This window comes from Sphaerodactylus townsendi, linkage group LG07, assembly GCF_021028975.2.
Source record: "Sphaerodactylus townsendi isolate TG3544 linkage group LG07, MPM_Stown_v2.3, whole genome shotgun sequence".
Taxonomy (NCBI): Eukaryota; Metazoa; Chordata; class Lepidosauria; order Squamata; family Sphaerodactylidae; genus Sphaerodactylus; species Sphaerodactylus townsendi.
Genome location: NC_059431.1, coordinates 113521616 through 113544708, shown reverse-complemented (window position 1 = coordinate 113544708; position 23093 = coordinate 113521616). Strand labels below are relative to the sequence as shown.

At 47.0% G+C, this 23093-nt stretch overlaps 2 protein-coding genes across 2 annotated transcripts in view; one reads left to right on the top strand and one right to left on the bottom strand.

Annotated features, from left to right (window-relative positions):
• The window catches only part of CARM1 (coactivator associated arginine methyltransferase 1), a 74684-nt gene extending 57348 nt beyond the window's left edge, over positions 1-17336 (bottom strand). The window contains exon 1 of the mRNA XM_048503274.1: positions 17150-17336. Coding sequence (XP_048359231.1) covers positions 17150-17300 — 151 coding nt within the window. The 5' untranslated portion in view covers positions 17301-17336. The remainder of the gene's footprint in view (positions 1-17149) is intronic.
• The window catches only part of PHC1 (polyhomeotic homolog 1), a 249717-nt gene that overhangs the window by 174460 nt on the left and 52164 nt on the right, over positions 1-23093 (top strand). The gene's annotated exons all lie outside the window — the stretch shown is intronic.

The window sequence follows — 23093 nt, the reverse complement described above, 5'->3', positions numbered from 1 at the left end:
TGTTCACCTGGTGGATCACCTCTGTCTTGCAGAAGTGCATGAAGTCCCAGAGGGCCTGGGTCTCAGTCGACACAGCATTCCATCAGGTTGGGGCCAGGGCCCAAAATGCTCAATCCCTGATTAGAGGCCAGTTGGATAGATTTCAGGCAGGAGGTCGCCAGCAGACACCGTGAATCATCCAAGAGACAAATCAGTCGGTTTTTAGATCCCATCAAGCCAGAACTGTCCGTAGAAGCTAAAATGACTAAGCTGTCATTCTCACCATACTAGAACCAGGGGGCATTCATTGAAAATGCTGGGGGGAAGAATAAGGACTAATAAAAGGAAACACTTCTTCACGCAACGTGTGATTGGTGTTTGGAATATGCTGCCACAGGAGGTGGTGATGGCCACTCACCTGGATAGCTTTAAAAGGGGCTTGGACAGATTTATGGAGGAGAAGTCGATCTGGCGGCTACCGGAATCAATCTCTGAGTCTGAGATTGCAAATGCCTTAGCAGACCAGGTGCTCGGGAGCAGGAGCAGCAGCAGAAGGCCACTGCTTTCACATCCTGCATGTGAGCTCCCAAAGGCACCTGGTGGGCCACTGCGAGTAGCAGAGTGCTGGACTAGATGGACTCTGGTCTGATCCAGCAGGCTAGTTCTTATGTTCTATGTCATATTTCTCATAATGAGAAGACAAGAGCCACCGGAAAAGACAATAACGCTAGGAAAAGTGGAAGGCGGCGGGAAAAGAGGATGTCCCAACATGAGATGGGTTGATCCTGTAAAAGAAGCCACAGCCTTCACTTTGCAAGGCTGCAGCAAGACTGTTGACGACAGGACATCTGAGAGGCTACTGATTCGTAGGGGCGCTGTGAGTCAGAAGAGGCTTGAGGACACTTGACACACATACATATACTTGGGCTTAGACCAGGGGTCTGCAACTTGCGGCTCTCTAGATGCTCATGGCCATGCTGGCAGGGGCTGATGGGATTTGTAGTCCATGAACTTCTGGAGAGCCGCAGGTTGCAGACCCCTGGCTTAGACCCACAGGTTTACATCCAGTAAGTTATCCAGGTGGAGGTGGCCCGGGGCAAGCCACTATCTTCACTCCGTATCCTTCATAAAAAAAATGTTTACAATAAAATGGGTGGCGGGAAAACAAACGAACAGAGGGAAGGGGTAAACAGATTTGTGAAAAATTGGATTTAGTAGATTCAGCAATTACCCCCCTCCCTTGGAAAATAACCTAATTTAAAATTAAACCTGATCTTAATGCAAGCATACCCTGTTTCCCCGAATATAAGACATCCCCTAAAAATAAGACATAGTAGAGGTTTTGCTGATGTGCGAAATATAAGGCATCCCCCGAAAGTAAGACATAGCAAAGTTTTTGTTTGGAAGCACGCCCGACAAACAGAACACAGAAAAAGAAGACATCCCCTGAAAATAAGACATAGCGCATCTTTGGGAGCAAAAATTAATATAAGACACTGTCTTATTTTCGGGGAAACACGGTATATACGATAACCTTAAAAGCTCCCGTGTTTATGAAGGGATGCCTTCCCGTGTAATGGAAAAAACAGCGATGGAAACATCTAGATGGAAAAAACAGCGATGGAAACATCTAGAACCAGGGGGCATACATTGAAAATGCTGGGGGGAAGAATTAGGACTAATAAAAGGAAACACTTCTTCACGCAACATGTGATTGGTGTTTGGAATATGCTGCCACAGGAGGTGGTGATGGCCACTCACCTGGATAGCTTTAAAAAGGGCTTGGACAGATTTATGGAGGAGAAGTCGATCTATGGCTACCAATCTTGATCCTCCTTGATCTCAGATAGCAAATGCCTTAGCAGACCAGGTGCTTTCGAGGAGCAGCAGCTTCCAGCAGCAGAAGGCCCTTGCTTTCACATCCTGCCTGTGAGCTCCCAAAGGCACCTGGTGGGCCACTGCGAGTAGCAGAGAGCTGGACTAGATGGACTCTGGTCTGATCCAGCTGGCTTGTTCTTATGTTCTTATGTTCATGATACAGTACTAGAGTTTGCGAAGTTGCACTACAACGGGAACCCGGGGTCCAAGTATGCAAAGGCCTGGAAGGTGGCAATCCTCTAATTGGAGTATTTTAACTGTCCTATTGCATATTTTTGGAAGCTGTTCTGTGCACAGAAGAAATGGAATAAAAGCCTGTTTGAGACAAAAGAAACATCCTTTCTGGCTTATTTTCAATCTCTGCGAGTGACTCAGGACTCCTGCCTACATACGACGCTGAATCAGAGTGAATCAGACTCTTGCAGTGCCGTCCTAAAGAGGGTTACTCCAGTCTAAGCCCATTCATTTCAATAGGCTTACACCGGTGTAACTCTGCACAGGATTGCATCGTTAGTCCGCCAAAGTTAGTACTGTTTACTCAGACTAGCAGAGGATCTTTTGCAGCATCTACTGCCTGGTCCTTTTAACTGGACACCGGGAGATAGAATTGGGGACCTTCAGCGCGGCAAGACAACACTCTACAACGGAGCGATCTTTCAGAAATGATTCCAATGCACCACAGGGAAGTACTTCCGAGGCAGCGCAGGAGTCACGAGTGTTGAGCTGTGGCTGAGTTCAAGTCCCCCACCCCCCCACCCCCAATTGCCATGAAGCTAACAGGGTAACACAGGGAAAGTTACACTCAATCTAATCTACCTCACAAGTTTGCTGTGAGGATGGAAGGGGGGAAAGGATGTATACTGCCCCCAACTCTCTCGAGAAACACAAATCTTCTAGATCCCTGGTGGCGAACCTATGGCACGGATGCCAGAGGCGGCACTCAGAGCCCACAGAGTGTCTCCCCCCCCCCCCCACACATCTAGGCTGGCCTGGGCCACTGGGCTCGATTATTAGCATTATTAGCATTAAAGACCAAGTTTTGGGGAAGCAGTGTAGGTAACCCTGTTAAGCGCTGTTAAACCCCACTGATTTTCATGCGAAGAACTAAAGCCCAGGCCAGATCTCAGAAGTTAAACAGGGTCAGCTCTGGTTGGTACCTGGACCGGAGACCATTCAAGAAGTCCAGGGCTGCTACACACAGTCAGGAAATGGCATACCACCTCTGCTCATCTCTCACCTTGAAAAACTCTAAGGCACAGGTGGCCAACTTATGGCACTCCAGATGTTCATGGACTACAATTCACATCAGCCCCTGCCAGAATGGCCAATTGGCCATGCTGACGGGGCTGATGGGAATTGCAGTCCATGAACATCTGGAGCGCCATAGGTTGGCCGCCCCTGCTCTAAGGGGTTGCCATAAGTCATCTGTGACTTGACAGTACTGTGGCTGTGATCGCTAAATTACTTTACTGCAATGCCTTGCATTCTACCACTTGTTTCAGACAAGGGGAGAGTATTTTCATTGCTAGATGAAGGTGACGGGCAGCAAAAACAGACTAAAGAATGTGGACGTAGCTCTCTCTGTACATAGTTTAAAACACGATAAACTCCTCGAAGGAAACTCCAGGACCTGCAGGTGAATTGTGGCTCTGCTTTGCAGACAGTATAAGTTAAACGCCTACTGATACTCTGCATCTGGTTAGAAGAAGAAGGGGAGGAGGAAGGCAGGAGGAGTTTGGATTTATAACCCACCTTTCTCTCCTGTAAGGAGACTCAAGGTGGCTTACAAGCTCCTTTCCCTTCCTCTCCTTACAACATACACCTTGTGAGGTAGGTGGGGCTGAGAGAGTACTGAAGAACTGTGACTAGCCCAAGGTCACACAGCAGGAATGTAGGAGTGCGGAAACACATCTGTTTCACCAGATAAGCCTCTGCCACTCAGGTGGAGGAGTGGGGAATCAAACCCAGATCTCCAGATTAGAATCCACCCGCTCTTAACCACTAGACCACACAAGACTGTTTCTACCTTGACAGTGAGTAAAGACTGTCTTGGAATTTATAGATGTTTTTTGTCTTTACTCGACCTTCAGGATAAGAATAGCCTTGCTCTTTAACCAAGAGCTTTGCAATGCTTTTTTCCCTTGATTTGCAATGCTTTTTTCCCTTGAAAAGTATTGACAGAATACGTTAAATGCACCAGCTAAAAGCACGTCCAAGCACTTCATTAGACTGCAGGACTGTTCATCTTTTGAAGCCTAGTTAAAAACAAAACATTCCACAAATTCCTACTGAGCCACAAACTTAACCTCATTTGGATTGTAAAATCATAGCCTCAATAGTGGTCGATAGATTAAAATAATTATACCTAGATATACATCAGGACATGAGGCAGGGTTTATTCTGCTCCCTCCTCTTTACCCCCATGGCCCCTAATACCATCTGGACCCATTATTTCACATTAGGAGGGTTTCGTAAGAGTGCTGGCGATGTTCTAAGATACTACTGTTGTTTTAATTATATGTATGTTTTTAGCTGATGTTTTATCTGTACACCGCCCTGAGCCCTTCGGGGATAGGGCAGTATACTAAATTTTATTATTATTATTATTATTATTATTATTATTATTATTATTATTATTATTATTATTATTATTATTATTATTATTATTATTATTATTATTATTATTATTATTAATAATAATAATAATAATAATAATAATAATAATAATAATAATAATAATAATAATAATAATTGCGGCAGATTGGCTGTGACTTTTAAAGCTTTTTATGGCTGGCTGCCCTCACATGTTTCCGTTCACATCTTCTGCCATGCTCCTGTGCACCAGTTATGGTCTTCAAGACATCTGTTTTCAGGGGACGGAGGGGACGGACGGGGGACACTTGAGATTTTTATCTTCAGTTTTAGATGAGGATGTTTTAACTATGATTGCAAGCTGCCTTGGACTAAGAGAAAAGGTGAGGTACAGGTGTGCCAACAACCAAAGATTTTAAAGACATTTCCTGTCTCAAAGAACACCTCTCAGCTCCACAGATAAACAAGATGCTTGACAGTGGGGGAGGGAGTATTCCTGTTTAGTCTGAGGCAGTGGTGGGATCCAAAATTTTTAGTAACAGGTTCCCATGGTGGTGGGAAGTTTCCAAGGCCTGTGGCGTAAGCCAATGGGGCCTACAGGCTGAGGAGGCCACACGACCAGGAGGCGATGGCTGGGCATTCCTGGGCGGGGCTGTGGCAAGGACCCAGCCACTGCGCCAGTCCTTGGGCGGGAAACGCATGCACGCAGGTGCAGGCTGCCACACACGCTGGTGCATCTCCTGCTAGACTGCTTCCAGTTCTGCACGCTACTGCTGAGAGGAGGGGCGCAACGAAGGCAAAAATCATGTGGCAAAATCACCCATTAGTAACCCCCTCTCGGCACACACAAATAATTAGTAACCTACTCTCGGGAACCTGTGAGAACCTGCTGGATCCCACCTCTGGTCTGAGGGTCTCAAGAACCCAGAAAGGAAGGAAATCAACACGAGTTGTCCAAGATTTTTTACTCAAGGAATAGTTCAATAAATAGTTCCAAAAAACAGCCCTATCCAAATACCCTCCTGATCCGAAAGCCGTCTGTTCTAATTTTTAGAACTATAATTTAAAAATATTTACAGGCCCTTAATCAGTCAACCAAATTTCATAAATCTATGCAAACTGAGAATGTCGGTTTCCATTCAGGACCTTCTTGGCATCTACGAACGGAATAAGGGAAATGGGTTACGCAAAATTAAAGCTAGTTTATTTCTGGGGAAGGTGATTCAGGTGGATTGTGAGGAGGAATCTGAAGGGGTGACCTCCCATTACATACATGCTGAGGGAGAGAACTCCATGTAGAAAAAAGGAGGGAAATGGGGCAGTTGTGGTAAGAAGTGAGCAGCTGGAGGAATGGTGGTTGCAGATTGTATATAACACAGAAGAAGAAGAAGAAGAGTTTGGATTTATGTCCCCCCTTTCTCTCCTGTAGGAGATTCAAAGGGGCTTACAATCTCCTTGCCCTTCCTCCCTCACAACAAACACCCTGTGAGGTAGGTGGGGCTGAGAGAGCTCCGAGAAGCTGTGACTAGCCCAAGGTCACCCAGCTGGCATTAGTGGGAGAGCACAGGCTAATCTGAATTCCCCAGATAAGCCTCCACAACTCAAGTGGCAGAGCTGGGAATCAAACCCGGTTCCTCCAGATTAGATACACGAGCTCTTAACCTCCTACACCACTGCTGCTCCTAGGAGGACGGGAAAGACTAGGAGACGGGAAAGAGAATCCAAACAGCGCAGAGGAACAGTCTAAACAAGAGGTGAACTGGATGATTCTCTGTGAAAGAGGTAGAAAGGTGAAACGGCTGAATCGGGCCAGAGAGAAAAGATGGCTACAATAACTAAGACGGGATGTGGCCAAAGCAGGATCCCGAGTTTTAGCCAAGGGAACAGGAAGGGGTGGGATTTTGCAATGATGAGCATCAAAGCAAAGCCTGGTCTGAAAGCGAGCGGGGGCTGGCGGGGGCAGAGAGAAAAGAGATCAAGGATTAAGTTAAGACTGCGGAGCACGGTCAGTGGGGTGCAAATCAGCGATGTCAACTAATATGAAAAGGACTGAGCATGGGAATATGTGGAATGACTGAAGCATAGCTGAATCTTGGGTCTGCAGGGTATTAGACTACAGGGTCAGATCCAAATGTATAGGTCAGTGGCCATGAGGAACAGTTGGTTTTTATACCCCCCTTTTCTCTCCTATAAAGAGTCTCAAAGTGGCTTACAACTGCCTTCCCTTCCCCACAACGGACACCTTTGTAAGGTAGGTGGGGCTGAGAGAATTCTGAGAGAACTTTTGCTGATGCAAGGTCACGGAGCGAGTGAAGGAGCGGGGTACCAACCTGGTTCTCCAGATTAGAGTCCGCAGCTCTTAACCACCACGCCACACCGCTGCTGCTTGAGCACGGGGGCGCAAGGAGAAGCAATGCCTCTGGCAGCCTGGGGCATCGCACAGCCCAAAGAGAAACAAATACTTTGAAGCAGAGGTGGGATCCAGCAGGTTCTCACCAGTTCCCGAGAGTGGGTTACTAATTATTTGTGTGTGCCGAGAGGGGGTTACTAATTGGGTCCGCTTTTCCATCTCCACACCCTCGCCTCCATCTCCATGCCTCTCCCACGCCTTTGAATGTGAAGGTTCCATATAGCAATTGTGACTAATAATGTAACTCCCTGAACTGGGTTAATCCCTCTCAGGTACTGCAATTCATGGATTCTCAGCCTTTTGTACTTTTTATCTCACCAGTCTCTATCAAAGAACCTGTGTGTTTCACCATTGCTGTGTTCAGATTTGTGAGTTGGGGCATTTTCTATAATGTGATGATGATTTAGAAATGACCTGGTGCAAAAAATTTTTTTTGAGTCATGGTGGGGTGGCTGCCCATGGGGAGGGGGGGCTCATCCAACTCAGGTTTTGCCCAGGGCTCAGGTTTGCCTAGGTACATCTCTGCCCCCTTTGCTGAGGGGGGGCTGGCGAGGGAACCTGTTACTAAAAATTTTGGATCCCACCACTGCTTTGAAGGAAGCCAAGCTCCCAAGTTAATCACCTTGCCTGAAGACCAACCCTAAGCTCTGGAGGGGGAATAGGGGGAGGGGATTATGGCTAGACTTTAAAAGAACACTGGGAATGCAAGAAGCGCATCACAAGAGCAGCGAACTAGAACAGAACACAGAATCTTCGGCATGCTTCTCTCATGGGCCGGTTCTCCCTCTGTGCTCTCCCGGCTCTCCCAGAACAAGTTGGTCCAAAAAGTAGTTCTGAAAGATCCCACAAATGACAGAGGTCGGTGGGCTGGAGGTCAGTAAGCAAGGCCTACACTAGGAAGAGAAATTGGTGTTGTAGGTAAGAACAGTGGCTTTTTAGGATGCACAGAAACGCTTCGTTTCTAAGACGGCTGCTGCATCACTCAGTACTGGTCCTGTATTCTTTGGGAAACTTGGGCTTCCTTTTGGGCATCCTTCAAGCTGGATGCTGAGAAGCTGGAAGAAAGATTCAGAGCTACAGGGCCAAGATTGTCTGGAAGGAAAATCCAACTTGTCCCATGAAGAATGTTGAAGAAAGGCATGCTACCTTTTATCTACCTGCCTGTTTCCAGCAACAGAAGGGCATGAAAGTCATCCCAGGGAATATGGCACTTCTTGTTGATTCCTCCCACCAGATCTTTCACCACTTACGCTGTTCATGTCGGTCCTCTGAGACTCAAGATTAAGGGTCCTCCAGGCCGCAGCAACAGAGGCAGGCAGGAAAGTCCAGCACCCATAGGTGGTCACGTGGCACATAATCAAAGGCTGCCTTAAGGTCGATGAAGGCCACATATAGCGAGCCTCTTTGGAGTCTGACACATTTTTCAATCAGATGGTTTAAGATCAAGCAATGGTCCGTTGCTGATCGTTCCTTTTGGAAACCAGCCTGTTCATCTCCTAACAGCTTTTCTTCCTCAAGTCATGCAGAAACCTTGTGCACAGGTAGTTGCTATAGAACACAGGTGTCAAACTTGCAGCTGTCCAGATGCTATAGTTGCTATAGAGCACAGGTGTCAAACTTGCAGCTGTCCAGATGTTATGGACTAGTTCCCATCATATGATGGGAACTAGTCCATAACATCTGAAGGGCTGCGAGTTTGACACCTATGGTATAGAGCACAGGGATATTATAGTTGTAGTTCCTGCATTGGCAAGGAGTTAGACTAGATGACCCTAACACTCCCTACCAACTCTGAGACTAAAAAAGAACAACTACAGATTTGGCCCAGGGGTATGCAATTTCCTTCAGAGATGGACTGGTTACCTACTGAATGGAACATTCTTGAATGCTTGACTGATAGATTTTGTTCAGGAACTACAATATTTGGAGAAGAAGAAGAAGAGTTGGATTTATATCCCCCCTTTCTCTCCTATAGGAGACTCAAAGGGGCTTACAAACTCCTTTCCCTTCCCCCCTCACAACAAACACCCTGTGAGGTAGGTGGGGGACAGAGCTCAGAAGAACTGTGACTAGCCCAAGGTCATCCAGGTGGTATGTGTTGGGAGTGCACAGGCTAATCTGAATTCCCCAGATAAGCCTCCACAGCTCAAGCGGCAGAGCAGGGAATCAAACCCAATTCCTCCAGATTAGAGTACACCTGCTCTTAACCACTACGCCACTGCTGCTCCTACCAGAAGAACTGGTAGGCAAGGGCAGGGGCCTCAAACTATGTGAAGCTGAAAGCTCACTTTATACACAAACACCCACACCCACCAACAACAAAACTTTTTCATTGGGACCAAAGTATGACATTAAAGAAGCTTTCAAATCGCTTTCATGTTCAACAAAACCAGAAAAAGGGAGGAAAGGAGAAAGTCTGCCATTTGCTTGTTTCGTTTTTTCCTAACTTTCCAGCAAGATGAGAAGTTTCAATAAATCAAAGGCTCGCTCACTAATTAGACGTTCTGACCAGTTTTAAGGAAGGCGATAAAGCGCTGGCAACCCTGGTCAAAATTAAACTGTAGTTTAACAACCCCGTCCAAAGGGGGGTGGATCTGCTGGTGGGAATGCTGTTAGGCCATGCCAGCAGATTTGCTCTCCCCAGGGCACTTAACACGACGGAGGGGTGACTCTGATGGCGGGCAACCACCACGACCCTTCCCCATGGTGGGACGCCGTGCTGGATGCCACAACAACATCCCTGCAGTGGCGTAGTAGGTTAAAACAGGTGCATTCTAATCTGGAGAAACCGGGTTTGATTCCCCGCTCTGCCGCCTGAGCTGTGGAGGCTTATCTGGGGAATTCAGATTAGCCTGTGCACTCCCACACATGCCAGCTGGGTGACCTTCTGAGCACTCTCAACCCCACAGTTCTTCTGAGTCACAGTTCTTCGGAGCTCCCTCAGCCCCACCTACCTCACAGGGTGTTTGTTGTGAGGGGGAAAGGGAAAGGAGCTTGTAAGCCCCTTTGAATCTCCTACCGGAGAGAAAGGGGGGTATAAATCCAAACTCTTCTTCTTCTCTTCTTCACCCCTGCCGGCATAGTGGGGGCAGTCCAGGGGCTTGGCCAGAGGAGAAGCCAACATTTGCCACCTCCCTCCCAGCCATTGCCCCCATGGCTAGGGCTTCAGGCTGATGTCCAATGGACATCCTAGTAGCAGGGAGACTTTTCTGTATTTTAAGCCTCCCTGTACATCTGGGAAGCCTCCTTAAGGGCAGTGGCTTGGCAGTCAAGAGTCCAGCCCATTGGATGGGGGCTGAAAAAGGCCTTGATTAATAGTTTAATGCAGGGGACTTCAAACTATGGCCCGCCAGATGTTCATGGACTACAATTCCCATCAGCCCCTGCCAGCATGGCCAAGTGGTGGGGCTCATGAGAATTGTAGTCTATGAACATCTGGAGGGCCATAGTTTGAAGACCCCTGGTTTAATGTAACATAAGAATCATATCATTGGGCTTCAACACCAACATTTATCAAACACAGGGGGACACACAGTAAAAAAGCCTGCATGCACCACACCGTGTCGAAACTTCTGAGGACCCCACACAGGGTTAGGAGGAAAATAAAATTCTTCACAATGAGCACATACAATTCTTTAGCTGGGGAACCAGTTCTTTGCAGTGCACTCCTCCAACTGGGATGCTACCCCCTTGCAATTTTAAAGTGCAAACCGCAGAGCAATCATTCTCAGACTTTTAACCCTGCACGGCAGCATGTTTTGACAAACAGCGATGCATTAGCATTAGCACATTGTCACTTCTACTGATGTGCGCATGATATTCAATAAAACCAAATAAAGGGAGGAACGGATAAAGAAGAAGAAGAAGAGTTTGGATTTATATCCCCCCTTTCTCTCCTGCAGGAGACTCAAAGGGGCTGACAATCTCCTTGCCCTTCCCCCCTCACAACAAACACCCTGTAAGGTAGGTGGGGCTGAGAGAGCTCCGAGAAGCTGTGACTAGCCCAAGGTCACCCAGCTGGCATGTGTGGGAGTGTACAGGCTAATCTGAATTCCCCAGATAAGCCTCCACAGCTCAGGCGGCAGAGCTGGGAATCAAACCCGGTTCCTCCAGATCAGAGTGCACCTGCTCTTAGCCACTGCTCTTAGCTACTACACCACTGCTGCTCTTCTTTTTGTTTGCTATTTAAAGTTTGCTATTTGCTTGTTTGGTTTTTTCCTTCATATCCAGCGAGATGAAAAAATGTAGACAAAGGCTCGCTCGCTGATTAGACATTTTGACAAGTTCGAAGGAACAGAACTGATCTCCCAAACAGGCCTCCAGCAGCACCTGAAAGACGAGAAACATCCATTCCCTCATGCATTATTCCAAGTCAGGCCTCACTTCTTCAGATGTTTTTCGATTCGCTCTAATGAACCCACCCCGCGTAGCAGGCCCAGAAGTAGGTTGCGCAGACTCTACTGAGGAGGCCCAGGACAGCACAAGAGGCACACGAGACACGTGGGACCGAGGAACCTATAAATACTGTAATGTTCAACATTACACAACCTCACAGCTATAAGCGTAATCATTTCCAGCCTCTCCCCACAACCGTCCCCATTTCCACCCCACATCTGAAAGTCATCACGGAGTAGAAATGCCAGTTAAAAAGCATATTTCAATGGCTGTGACCCACACAAAGGTGAATCAAGCAATAACTAGGTTTCTTCCTTAGGGCGAGAAGCAGCTGTTAATAGAACAGCACCCTTTTCAAGACTGTCAATTATAGGGTCTGTACACCGAAGACGCCCTCCTCTGCCTGGTGCAAGTCTCATGAAAGGCGTGTCCAGGTCTTGAGCAGCAACACCTTTTCAAAACTTCCCTGGTCCTTTTTCTTGCATCTGTGTCACAAGCTTCTGCATTTCCTTGTGGAAGACGCACTCAAAACAACTCAAGGATTCCAAAGCCATTCATACCACCCTAGAAATCTATTTTCTTTCTGATGGGGGAGGGAGGGAGGAGCCATGTTCAGGGAAGAGGATTGGAATAAGGCAGAATATACTTTCCTATTAAATTTAAACCCGTTATCACTATAGCTGAATCTTGTGGCCAAAGGTGTGCATAGCTGTGTCCAGAGACAAACAACACACATCTTGGGTGCTGTGTGGTTTCCGGACTGTATGGCCGTGTTCTAGCAGCATTCTCTCCTGACGTTTCGCCTGATTCTGTGGCTGGCATCTTCAGAGGATCAGATGCAGGCGAAACGTCAGGAGAGAATGCTGCTAGAACACGGCCATACAGCCCGGAAACCACACAGCACCCAAGCGATTCCGGCCGTGAAAGCCTTCGACAACACACATCTTCCCGCAAACTGGAAAAGGCCCCAAGTGAGCAGAAAAATCTGAAATCTTTCAAAGGAGGGTTGTTAAAGCTCCCTATCAACAATAGAAGCACATGTCACTTTAAGAAACAAATACCTTTAGTGGACATCAGGACTATTGCTGGGCAAACAGTACAGTATTGTCAGAATTCAGGCTTTGTGTTCCGCCAGAAAAACTCAGGGGAAGCGGCAGGGTCCTTTCCAGGGTGGTTCTGACCTTTGATGGAGAACTCACACAGGTGAGGCCTGGTGGGAACCAATGGCAATTTGAACCACCCAACTAATATAACTTACCCAGGCCTAGCTGCTTGCTACTGTTCAACAGTACACAAAACCCAATGTGTGTAATGTAATATAATAGAACCAAAGAAGCGCATCACACACTTAAAGACGGAGGTTGCACTAAACCGATATGTGTATATATATAACTTCCTTTTTAACGAATTCTAACACATCAATTCATATGGAACAAATATTTTTATCCAAATTTGTAAGCATTCAATAATCAGTAGACCACAATCATGGTTCAACAAACTGAGATATTGACTGAGATTGACTTTATAAAACATTACTAAAATGGATATGATTTTGATTCTATGAAAAAAATGTGGAAATGGATGATTATTGCCCCTATATGGGAATACTTTGAAGACATGATTTATATTTCAGTTTGTTGAACCATGATTGTGGTCTACTGATTATTGAATGCTTACAAATTTGGATAAAAATATTTGTTCCATATGAATTGATGTGTTAGAATTCGTTAAAAAGGAAGTTATATATATACACATATCGGTTTAGTGCAACCTCCGTCTTTAAGTGTGTGACGCGCTTCTTTGGTTCTATTACTGTTCAACAGTAGCCACCCCACAAAAATTAGTGTGGTGAGGTTAGAGTCTCTGTCATGGAGGGTCACTGGGTGACTTTGGGCCAGCCACACACTTTCCGACCGACCTCTCTCACAGGGCTGTTGTGCAGACAAAAAGGCTGCGGGAATAACGGTGTAAGCTGATCTGGGTCTTTATCGTTTTTCCATTGTCAAGAAATCCAAGGTATAAATTAAGTAATTAATTCAGCAGAAGATGGAAACAGATAAAAGTTAGGTTGGTTGTGGGAGAGAAGAAAGCAGAGAAAGCTGAGGATATGGGAGCTGGCAGGAGGAGGGAAAGGGGAAACCATGTGGGTGAGGGAAAAAATCAGGTCCCCTCCTGCAAGTCTTTGTGGGTTCCATACTGTGCAACTGGGCCTGGTTTGCCAGTTGACACTGCAGAACTGGGTCACAAGTTTTCCTGGGTAGAGACTACTGAGGAGAAGAAGAGGAGAAGCCAAGAAAGACGAGGTGTGCAGAACTTCCATGTGGAGTACATTGGTTGCACCCAGACTGAACAGAGCTTCCACCAGGCATAGATAGGATGCTGGATAGGAAGAGGAGGGGGAGGGAAGAAGAAGAAGAAGAAGAAGGAGGAGGAGGAGGAGGAGTTTGGATGTATATTCCCCCTTTCTCTCCTGTAGGAGACTCAAAGGGGCTTACAATCTCCTTGCCCTTCCCCCCTCACAACAAACACCCTGTGAGGTGGGTGGGGCTGAGAGAGCTCTGAAGAGCTGTGACTAACCCAAGGTCACCCAGCTGGCGTGTGTGGGAGTGCACAGGCTAATCTGAATTCCCCAGATAAGCCTCCACAGCTCAAGCAGCAGAGTGGGGAATCAAACCTAGTTCCTCCAGATTAGAATACACCTGCTCTTAACCACTACGCCACTGCTTCAGAAGAGAAGGAAGAAAATATGACAAAAGGCAGATAAAAGTTGGCTGGCTGGTGTGTGGGAAAAGAGAGAAGGAAGCAGGAAAAAGGGGAAGGCTACCAAGGTTACTAGGACAGGGATCAGTGGGGGCAGGGGAAACGTGCCATCTTCCACAAGTCTTCTTTTGACTTGTTTTCCAACATACAATGTTGTTATATAAGTTATAGCTTGCTGCTATAAAATTTCACTGTGTATAACGGTACTGTATTTTAGGCAATTGTGTCATGTAAGTACATTGTGAGTTGCTGCAAACCTGCTTGGTTGGAGAGCGCAGGGTATTAAATCAAATTAATGATAATAATATTTATGACATTTGAAGTATAGACGCCTTTGTTTTCTATAAGCAAACTTGGAAATGTACTCATAACCTAAAACAGAGCTGCAAACTGCTTTACCCTATGTTACCAACAGCACCTAAATCTTTGCCATCTAAGAAGAAGGAAAAAATACATCTGGTTGTGGGCTTTCTGGGCTGTGTGGCCGTGGTCTGGTAGATCTTGTATCTACCAGACCACACCCACACAGCCCAGAAATTCCACAACAACCAGTTGTGTCTGGCCGTGAAAGCCTTCAACGATAAAATATAAATTGAAGGCAGAACAAATTCTGAAGTAAATGAAACTGTGTGCGTTATTTGGATAAAAATTATCTCATAAAGTCTTAGTCAATAAGACTACTAGCGCACCAAGCATTGATTAGACTATTTAATAAGGTGTCATAATTCAACAAATTATTGCACAGCGGCTACCAAATTTATTCGCGCTTTGAAAATAAACGTATTCTTGAAAAAAATGTTACCTTTATAATAAGCTTAAGAATCATCATAATTCTAGTGCTTATCTTATAAATGTTTTCACATTGTGAACATGTAAGACTTTATCTTAGAAAACATTTCACTCATTCCAGAACAGAAAACATTTCAAAAACGGTTTTTCTTCCAAGGGCTCCCACAATTTTCTATTGGTAAAATATAGTCCCTGTCACTCTCCTTTCTCTTCTGCACTCTCTCTTCTTCTATAAATGATTTTTGCTTGCCAACCTTTACTTGCAATCCTATGCCTGCTTATTTGGGATTAAGCTGCACTGAACTAGACAGTGCTTACTTCTGAGCAAACAGATCCAAGCCTGATCAACTTAACCAAGCTGTCACTAGATTTGAGGATCGTTAAAAGCGAGACTCTGACCTGGAAGACCCAATTCAAACATGACAAATCAAAAGATTAGAATCTCACGTATCCCAGCCCTGACTTAGAAGCATTGCAAAATGAAAACGTTCTTTATCACTCACCCAATTTCCTTGCCATCTACAGCAGAAGAATTGCATTTACAAAAGTGATATGGGGATCCCTTAGAGTTAGACAATGCACGTAATAGAATTTGATACAACACAAGACCTAAATGTAGATACTATCACAATATCAGAAGTACTGCTAAAAACAAGTACACCCAAAGATGTTTTGCATACAAAACAAAAAACCTTGCCAGATGTCATTGCAATGTTTGAAGACTGGTGGTAAATTATCTTCTGCCACGGGTCAAATTACGTTTTGGAATACCTGTCAAAATCGGCCTCTTAGTCTTCCAGGTCAGCATTAATCTGTGACTGTTTGAACGTGTATGTTTTCTTACAAAGTGTGTATTGCATGTTCTTTTACACCGTAGATTCCCAGTTCCTGCTGTTAAGTGAGCCAACTTTTAAAACTGTCCTGCTTTATGATCTGTTCTGGCCCCTTTTACTCCCTGCTATCATAAAACCATAGTTGACCATTCATGTCACTTTATTGTCAGGATGTGTCTAAAAAAAGCACTGGAGTTCAAGAGGATCAATTTTTGATAAGCTCATCCCACGCAGTATATTTATAATGAGTTGCAATTATTATAAATGAACTTGTTTTCCCTTGTTGTGAATTAGAAAATGAATTCATTTACGATTATTGCAATTCATTATAAATATACTGTGTGGAACGAGCCCTAGCTGAATCTATGTCAAAATAGCAATTGCGTTCTTGCGTTAAAGAGCAGACAAGCTTGCGGACAAGACAATATCCCGCCACTGGGCAGCGGTCACAAGAAAGTTTGCACCATTTGATGTTTAAAAAGGAGGAAGGGGGAGGGGAAACATTACCTTTAGGCACTTGACTGCAGCTAGTTCCTGGGACCAGGAAAAGCAGCCAGCCCTAGAAGGACCCCCCCCCCTCAAATTTCTGCAAGTCTGCACTATCTAATACTTGAAGGGGGGGGGAATCACTTGTAAGAGCAAATTTTCAGGACCGGGTTGTCTGAAAGGACCCCCACCCCATTTCTGCAAGGTTGCACCATGTGATGCTTGAAAATGGGGGAAATCACCAGCAGGTGCTTGACTGAAGCCAGTTCCTAGGAACAGGAAAAGCAACCAGCCCTGGAAGGACCCCCACCCCATTTCTAAAAGTTTGCACCATCTGACGCTTGAAAGGGAGAGAGAGAGGAAAAAATCACCTGCAGGTGTTTCACTGAAACCAGGAAAAGCAGCCAGCCCTAGAAAGACCCCCCCCCGCCCTATTTCTGCAAGTTTGCACCATCTGATGCTTAAAAGGGGAGGGAGAGGAAAGGAAAATCACCTGCAGACGCTTTACTGAATCCAATTCCAGGGAGAAGGAAAAGCAGCCAGCCCTGGTTAAGACAACCCCCCCCCCCGCCATTTCTGCAACTTTGCACCATCTGATGATGATGGGCGGGTGGGGAACAAAAAACCATCTGCAGGTTCTTGACTGAATCCAGTTCCTAAGACCTGGACAAGCAGCCAGCCTTGGAAGGACCCCCTACCTCCATTTCAGCAAGTTTGCATCATCTGATACTTGGGACGGGGTGTGTGGGGGGAGAAAAAATAATAACCGACAGGTGCTTCACTGAAGCCAGTTCCTAAGACTAGGGGAAGCAGCCGGCCCTGGGAGGACCCCCACCCCATTTCTCCACCCCGAGGCAAGAGAAGTCTCCCAGGGATGCTGGGGGGCTGGAGCCGCCCGGGGAAGCCCTCCCCGGCTGCCCGGTGTCAGAGGAGGCCTCCTTCCTCTGCAGGCGGCCCCGAGGCAGAGCCCCCTCCAGGGCCGAGCCTTGGCTGCCCACCGCCGTCCCGCCAAGCGCCCCCCACTCACGGCTGTAGAGGGCCAGGCAGGCGGCGTCGGGGCCGGTGCGTGCCTCGAGGCGGAGGGCCTGCTGCTCCTGGTGCCGCTGGATCTCGCCGTTGGCGTCGCCGATGGTCAGGAGCCGCACGCCGGGGAAGACCGACACGGGCGAGGCCGCCATCTTGACATCCCAGACCCGCTCCGCGGCCGCACACAGAGGAGGCGAGGCGGAAGACGTCGCGCCGGATAGCCCGCCCCCGAGCCGCGCAGGCGCAGTCCAGAGAGGGCGAGCGCCACAGCGCCCCCTGCGCGCGGGAGGTCGTGCCTGCTCCCTACGCATTGAGAGCGCGTTGGTGGAGCCCGTCTGGAGGCTGGAAAATGCGGATTGAAGGCGAAACCGACCCTGTTGAGTTTATCATCTATTCTGGCCACAATGTTTTCCCTTTCTTTCCCCCATTTTCGCCCTCTCCCCCTTTTTGTATTGGGGGGGGGATTATGATTTGGAAGTGGGGGCGTTTGGGCTTTGTTTATTATTTTGGGGAGAGGATCCCCATGGGGACATCTTTCTTCCGGACTGACACAACCACTGGTGTGCTTTTAATCCAGTGGTAGATATTTATATCATCTGTTTTAATTGTATGAGGGCAGTGGCTCCCAACAGAGGTGGGATCCAACCAGTTCTCACCACTTCTCTAGAAGTGGTTACTAATTTTTTCTGAGTGCCCAAGAAGGGGTTACTAAAGCAGCCTCCCTGCCCAATAGGGCAGCGATGGCAAACCTTTTCGAGACCGAGTGCCCAAACTGCAACCCAAGACCCACTTATTTATCACAAAGTGCCAACATGGCAATTTAACCTGAATACCAAGGTTTTAGTATAGAAAAAACTGTTGGCTCCAAGGCGCGTGTTACTCAGGAGTAAACTTGGTGGTAGTCGGTGGCTTTGCTTTGAAGCAACTGTGCAATGCTTCGAGCAGGCGAATCACGACCCTAGGAGGGCTTACTCAGAAGCAAGCCCCGTTGCCAGCAACCGAGCTTACTCCCAGGGAAAGGATCATGCTTTAATTCTTCCCATGAAAATCAGTGGGGTTTAACAGTGCTTAACAGGGTTACCTACACTGCTTCCCCAAAACTAGGTCTTAGGTTTAATGCTAATAATCTCCCTGAAATAATTACACTATTATCACATGACGAACTCTGTGCACACGTGCCCACAGAGAGGGCTCTGAGTGCCACCTCTGGCACCCGTGCCATAGGTTCGCCACCACTGCAATAGGGACTGGAGGTGCGTGTGTTCGGTGGCGCCACTGTTTGAATCCCACCACCATCGGAACCTGTTATTAAATTTTTTGGATCCCACCACTGGTTCCCAACCTTGGGCATGTGTACCCCCAGGTGAATGCACCAGTGTGTCCAGAAGTATGTGAAAAAAATAAATTATCTATGTTTTATGTATTGTCGAAGGCTTTCACGGCCAGATTCAACTGGTTCTGGTGGGTTTTCCGGGCGGTGTGGCCGTAGTCTGGTGAATCTTGTTCCTAACGTTTTGCCTCCATCTGTGGCTGGCATCTTCAGAGGTGTATCACAGAGGGAAGTCTGTTACACTCTGTGTCCAGTGAGAAGGACTTCTCACTTCTCACTTCCCTTCTCACTGGACACAGAGTGTAACAGACTTCCCTCTGTGATACACCTCTGAAGATGCTAGCCACAGATGCAGGCGAAACATTAGGACCAAGATCCACCAGACCACGGCCACACAGCCCGGAAAACCCACCAGAACCAGTATCTGTGTTTCAATTGTATTAGGGCAGTGGTTCCCAACCTGGGGTACCTGTCTCCCTAGGTGTACACACCAGAGTGTCTGGGGGTATTTGAAAAAACTTGCATAATGGGTTTGCTAAGATGGGGATACAATTTTAGGGAAATGGGTTGCCAAGGGATTCGCAAGTGAAAAAAGGTTGGGAACCACTGTTATAGGGGGTTGATTATCAGGCTGACATTTTGTGGTTTATGTCATTCTATTGTATGTTATTCTTGTTGTTTGCTTCTCTTTCACATACGCCCCCCCCCCTCGGGTTTCCGAATCCAAAAACTGCCCTTGTCCTTTGCTAAGCAGCTGTCGGAGTTTATATTCCCATACCTTTTCAGCATCCAATTTAATTTTCCCAGCAGGTTTTGCTTTTATTCCTGTTAAATAAGTATCTATTGTTTTATTATGTTTTACCCTCTATTATGTTTTATCCTTTACTTTATTTATATTATGCTAGCCTATGATGACCATAATAAAAACTGACCAACTGAGTAACGTATCGTTGAGAATGTGTTTTACGCTAACAGTACATTTAGGAATCATTGCCTTCTAATACTTCTCTAACATTCCTCTCGATTCCCCTACTGCACATTTTGAGTAAGTAAAATGTTCACCTAGAAAGCATGTCACCCACTCAAAAAATGTTCAAATAATTTTTTCAAGGTTCCCTCAAAGTGTTACAATTTTGCTAGCGGAAAAAGTCCTTGGGTCAGCCTCTCACCACTATAGGATCAGAGGCCTCTTCCACACATGCAGAATAATGCACTTTCAGTGCACTTTGCAGCTGGATTTTACTGTGCGGAATAGCAAAATCCACTTTTAAATAATTGTGAAAGTGGATTGAATGTGCATTATTCTGCATGTGTGGAAGGGGCCAAAGAGTCTCTGTCTGTGCTAATTGAGGCCAAATCACTTCTACTGTATGGTGACCTTATGAATGACTTGCAAAATGTCCTCTCACTGATAGCCTTGTTACGTCTTACAAAGGCTTCCATGAGTCAATCCATTTTGTGCTGGGTTTTCCCCTTTTCCTGCTGCCTTGGACTTTTTTCTAGCATTTTCTAGTGAGAGTTGTCATCTCATATTTGGTCATTTCAGCTCCTAGGGAGAGGGCAGGTTTGAGTTGATCTAGAACCCAAACGTTTGTCTTTTTGGCAGTCCAGGATTGGTAGATCTGCAGGTGGTAGGTAGCTGCAGATCTGGGTTTGCAACTGATCTCCAAGCAACGAAGATCAGTTCATCTGGAGCAGGGGTCTGCAACCTGCGGCTCCGGAGCCGCATGCGGCTCTTTCAGCCTTATACTGTGGCTCCACATGGCCTGGAGGTTGGAGAGTAGCATGGGCGTGTCCCTCCAGCCCACCAGAGCAGCGCTGGAAGGAAAGGTGAGCTCCATGCATGAGGACGCCGCTTTTCATGTTCCCTCCACTCACCTCTCCTTCCAGCGCTGCTCTGGAGGGCTGGAGGGACACGCCCACGCTGCCCTCTGACCCCTGGAGGTCAGAGGGTAGTGTGGGCATGTCCCTCCAGAGCAGCCGCCATCCCCCCTCTGCTCCGCAGCCGCCTGCTCCATCGAGCAGAGGGGGTTCTCCTCTGCCTCCTAGTGCTGGAAGGAAAGGTGAGTGGAGGGGCCGAACTGGAGGCCGCCTCTCCGGCTCGGTAGACCTTCAGGGCCATGAAAAACAGGTCCAAATGGCTCTTTGGGTGGTAAAGGTTGCCGACCCCTGATCTGGGGAAAATGGCTGTTTGGAAGATGGACTGTATGACATCATACCCCACTGAAGTTCCCTACCCTCCCTAAAACCTTCCCCTCGGACTCCACCCACAAAATCTCCAGGTATTTCTAACAACCGGCTTTCCATCTCAACCAACCATATAGAAAACATTACTGGCAGGTTAAAAATGACCACGATTCTCTGCAATGATTATATTCTTGCATAAATGTGATTTTTTTTTCTAAAAAAAGGGTAAAAGGATTCTTTTAACTTGCCAGTTTATTTACTTTGATAAATGTTGCAGGAGTAATGCTGATTGCTTGGCAAAAAAAGTTATTCCTATTTATAAGACAGTCTTGGAGGACAACCCAGGTAATTATCGGCCTGTAAGTGTTTTTGATTATAGGGAAACTTTATATTTATTTGGGCTTCTATCAGACTGGGCTGCAGATCTATCTGTAGTAAATTAAGAGTTACAACTCAAACAAAGAGGGGCTACTGTAAATATGCAAACAATCTACGCGAATGTATTGTCAAAGGCTTTCAAGACCAGATTCAACTGGTTGTTGTGGGTTTTCCGGGCTGTGTGGCTGTGATCTGGTAGATCTTGTTCCTAACGTTTCGCCTGCATCTGTGGCTGGCATCTTCGGAGGTGTATCTAGTAGTGGGATTCAACCGAATCAACCACTGATTCGCCCCTCCCCCCACTTACCTGGCTGCTGCACTCCTGGCCCCCCTTTCCGACGTTGGGTGGGTGGAGGTGAGGGAAGGTGGCAACTTTGGGAGGGCTGGTGGAGGGGCCGCGTGGCCTGCTGAAGCCCTAGATCAGGATGTGCATGCGGTGCGGCCTGCGGGGCTGGCGCCAGCAGGCGCAGCCCAATCCAGGGCTTCAGCAGCCTGCACACGGGACCTGATCTGAGGTTTGAGCAGCCTGCCGGCAGGCTGTGCCTATTGGCACCACCCCCGCAGGTCGCGCCATGTGCATAGCCTGATCCAAGGCTTTAGCAGCCTGCTGGCAGGTTGCTGAAATCCCAGATCAGGCCCCCATGGTGGGATTCAACCAGTTAGCTACCAGTTTGGGAGAACCAGTGCGAACTGGCTGAATCCCATCTGTAGGTGTATCACAGAGAGAAATCTGTGACACACTGTGTCCAGTGAGAAGGGAATATTTAATGGGGTATATATTGTCCATGTCCCAGGGTGGGGAACCAATCAGTAAGTGTTTGAGTGGAACTTGCTACTGGTAGCCAAGTTTTGTTAATTCTCAGAGTCTCTTCCTTCTTGTTTACATTGTCTTGGTGTTTGTGGATTTTAATGGCCTTCCTGTGTAGTCTGACATAGTAACTGTAAGAGTTGTCCAGAATGTCAGTAGGAGGTTAAGAGCTCGTGTATCTAATCTGGAGGAACCGGGTTTGATTCCCAGCTCTGCTGCCTGAGCTGTGGAGGCTTAGCCTGTACACTCCCACCTTGGGCTAGTCACAGCTTTTCGGAGCTCTCTCAGCCCCCCCTACTTCACAGGGTGTTTGTTGTGAGGGGGGAAGGGCAAGGAGATTGTAAGCCCCTTTGAGTCTCCTGCAGGAGAGAAAGGGGGGATATAAATCCAAACTCCTCCTCCTCCTCCTCCTCCTCCTCCTCCTCTTCCTCTTCTTCTTCTTCTTCTTCTTCTTCTTCTTCTTCTTCTTCTTCTTCTTCTTCTTCTTCTTCTTCTTCTTCTTCTTCTTCTTCTTCTTCTATGAGCTGCCTTTGAAGCTACGCAGACACGATTTCAGAATCACAGGGCAGGAGTCAAATACACAAAGGAACTCTTGGTTTCTCTTACTGGATTTAGGTGCAGCTTTTGAGCCAGGGGACCACCTATTGTTGACGAGATAGAGTTACAAAGACTGATACGGTTCAGAAATAATATTTGGAGGAGAGGTCATCTGCCACCTAGTGGTAGGAAGGAGCTAGTTGGAGCTGTTGCGACGACCTCTGGAGTTGTTGCAGTAAGTTGTATATAATGTAAATAAAACTTATTCCATTCTTGGACAAATGGCTGGGATCAGTCATTTGTGGTGCGTGGAGGAATCTTCCTAAGTTTCTGTTATAATGGGTGAGACTTAGAAGCGGCGGCAAGGTCTCGGGATGTGCTTTGGATAGGTTTAAATTGCTCCTTATAGACCAGACTCCAAGGGTTGCCATTGGAGACCAGCTATCATTAGTGTGATATTTCTCCTCTGGGGTTCCGCAGGATACCGTTCTATCCCCATGGCTATTCAGTCCCTATGTAAAGCCCTTGGGAGAAATAATTTGTTGTTTTGGAATTGGATGCCACTGATATGCTGGCGACACCCAGGAGGCAGGGAAGCGGCTCCTGGGGACAACACCTGCCCTGGGGCCCCCTTCCCCTCCCCTAGGGGCAGCTTGGATGGGCACGCAGTGGCAGGCTGGTTCCTGGGCCGACCTGCTGCCGTGG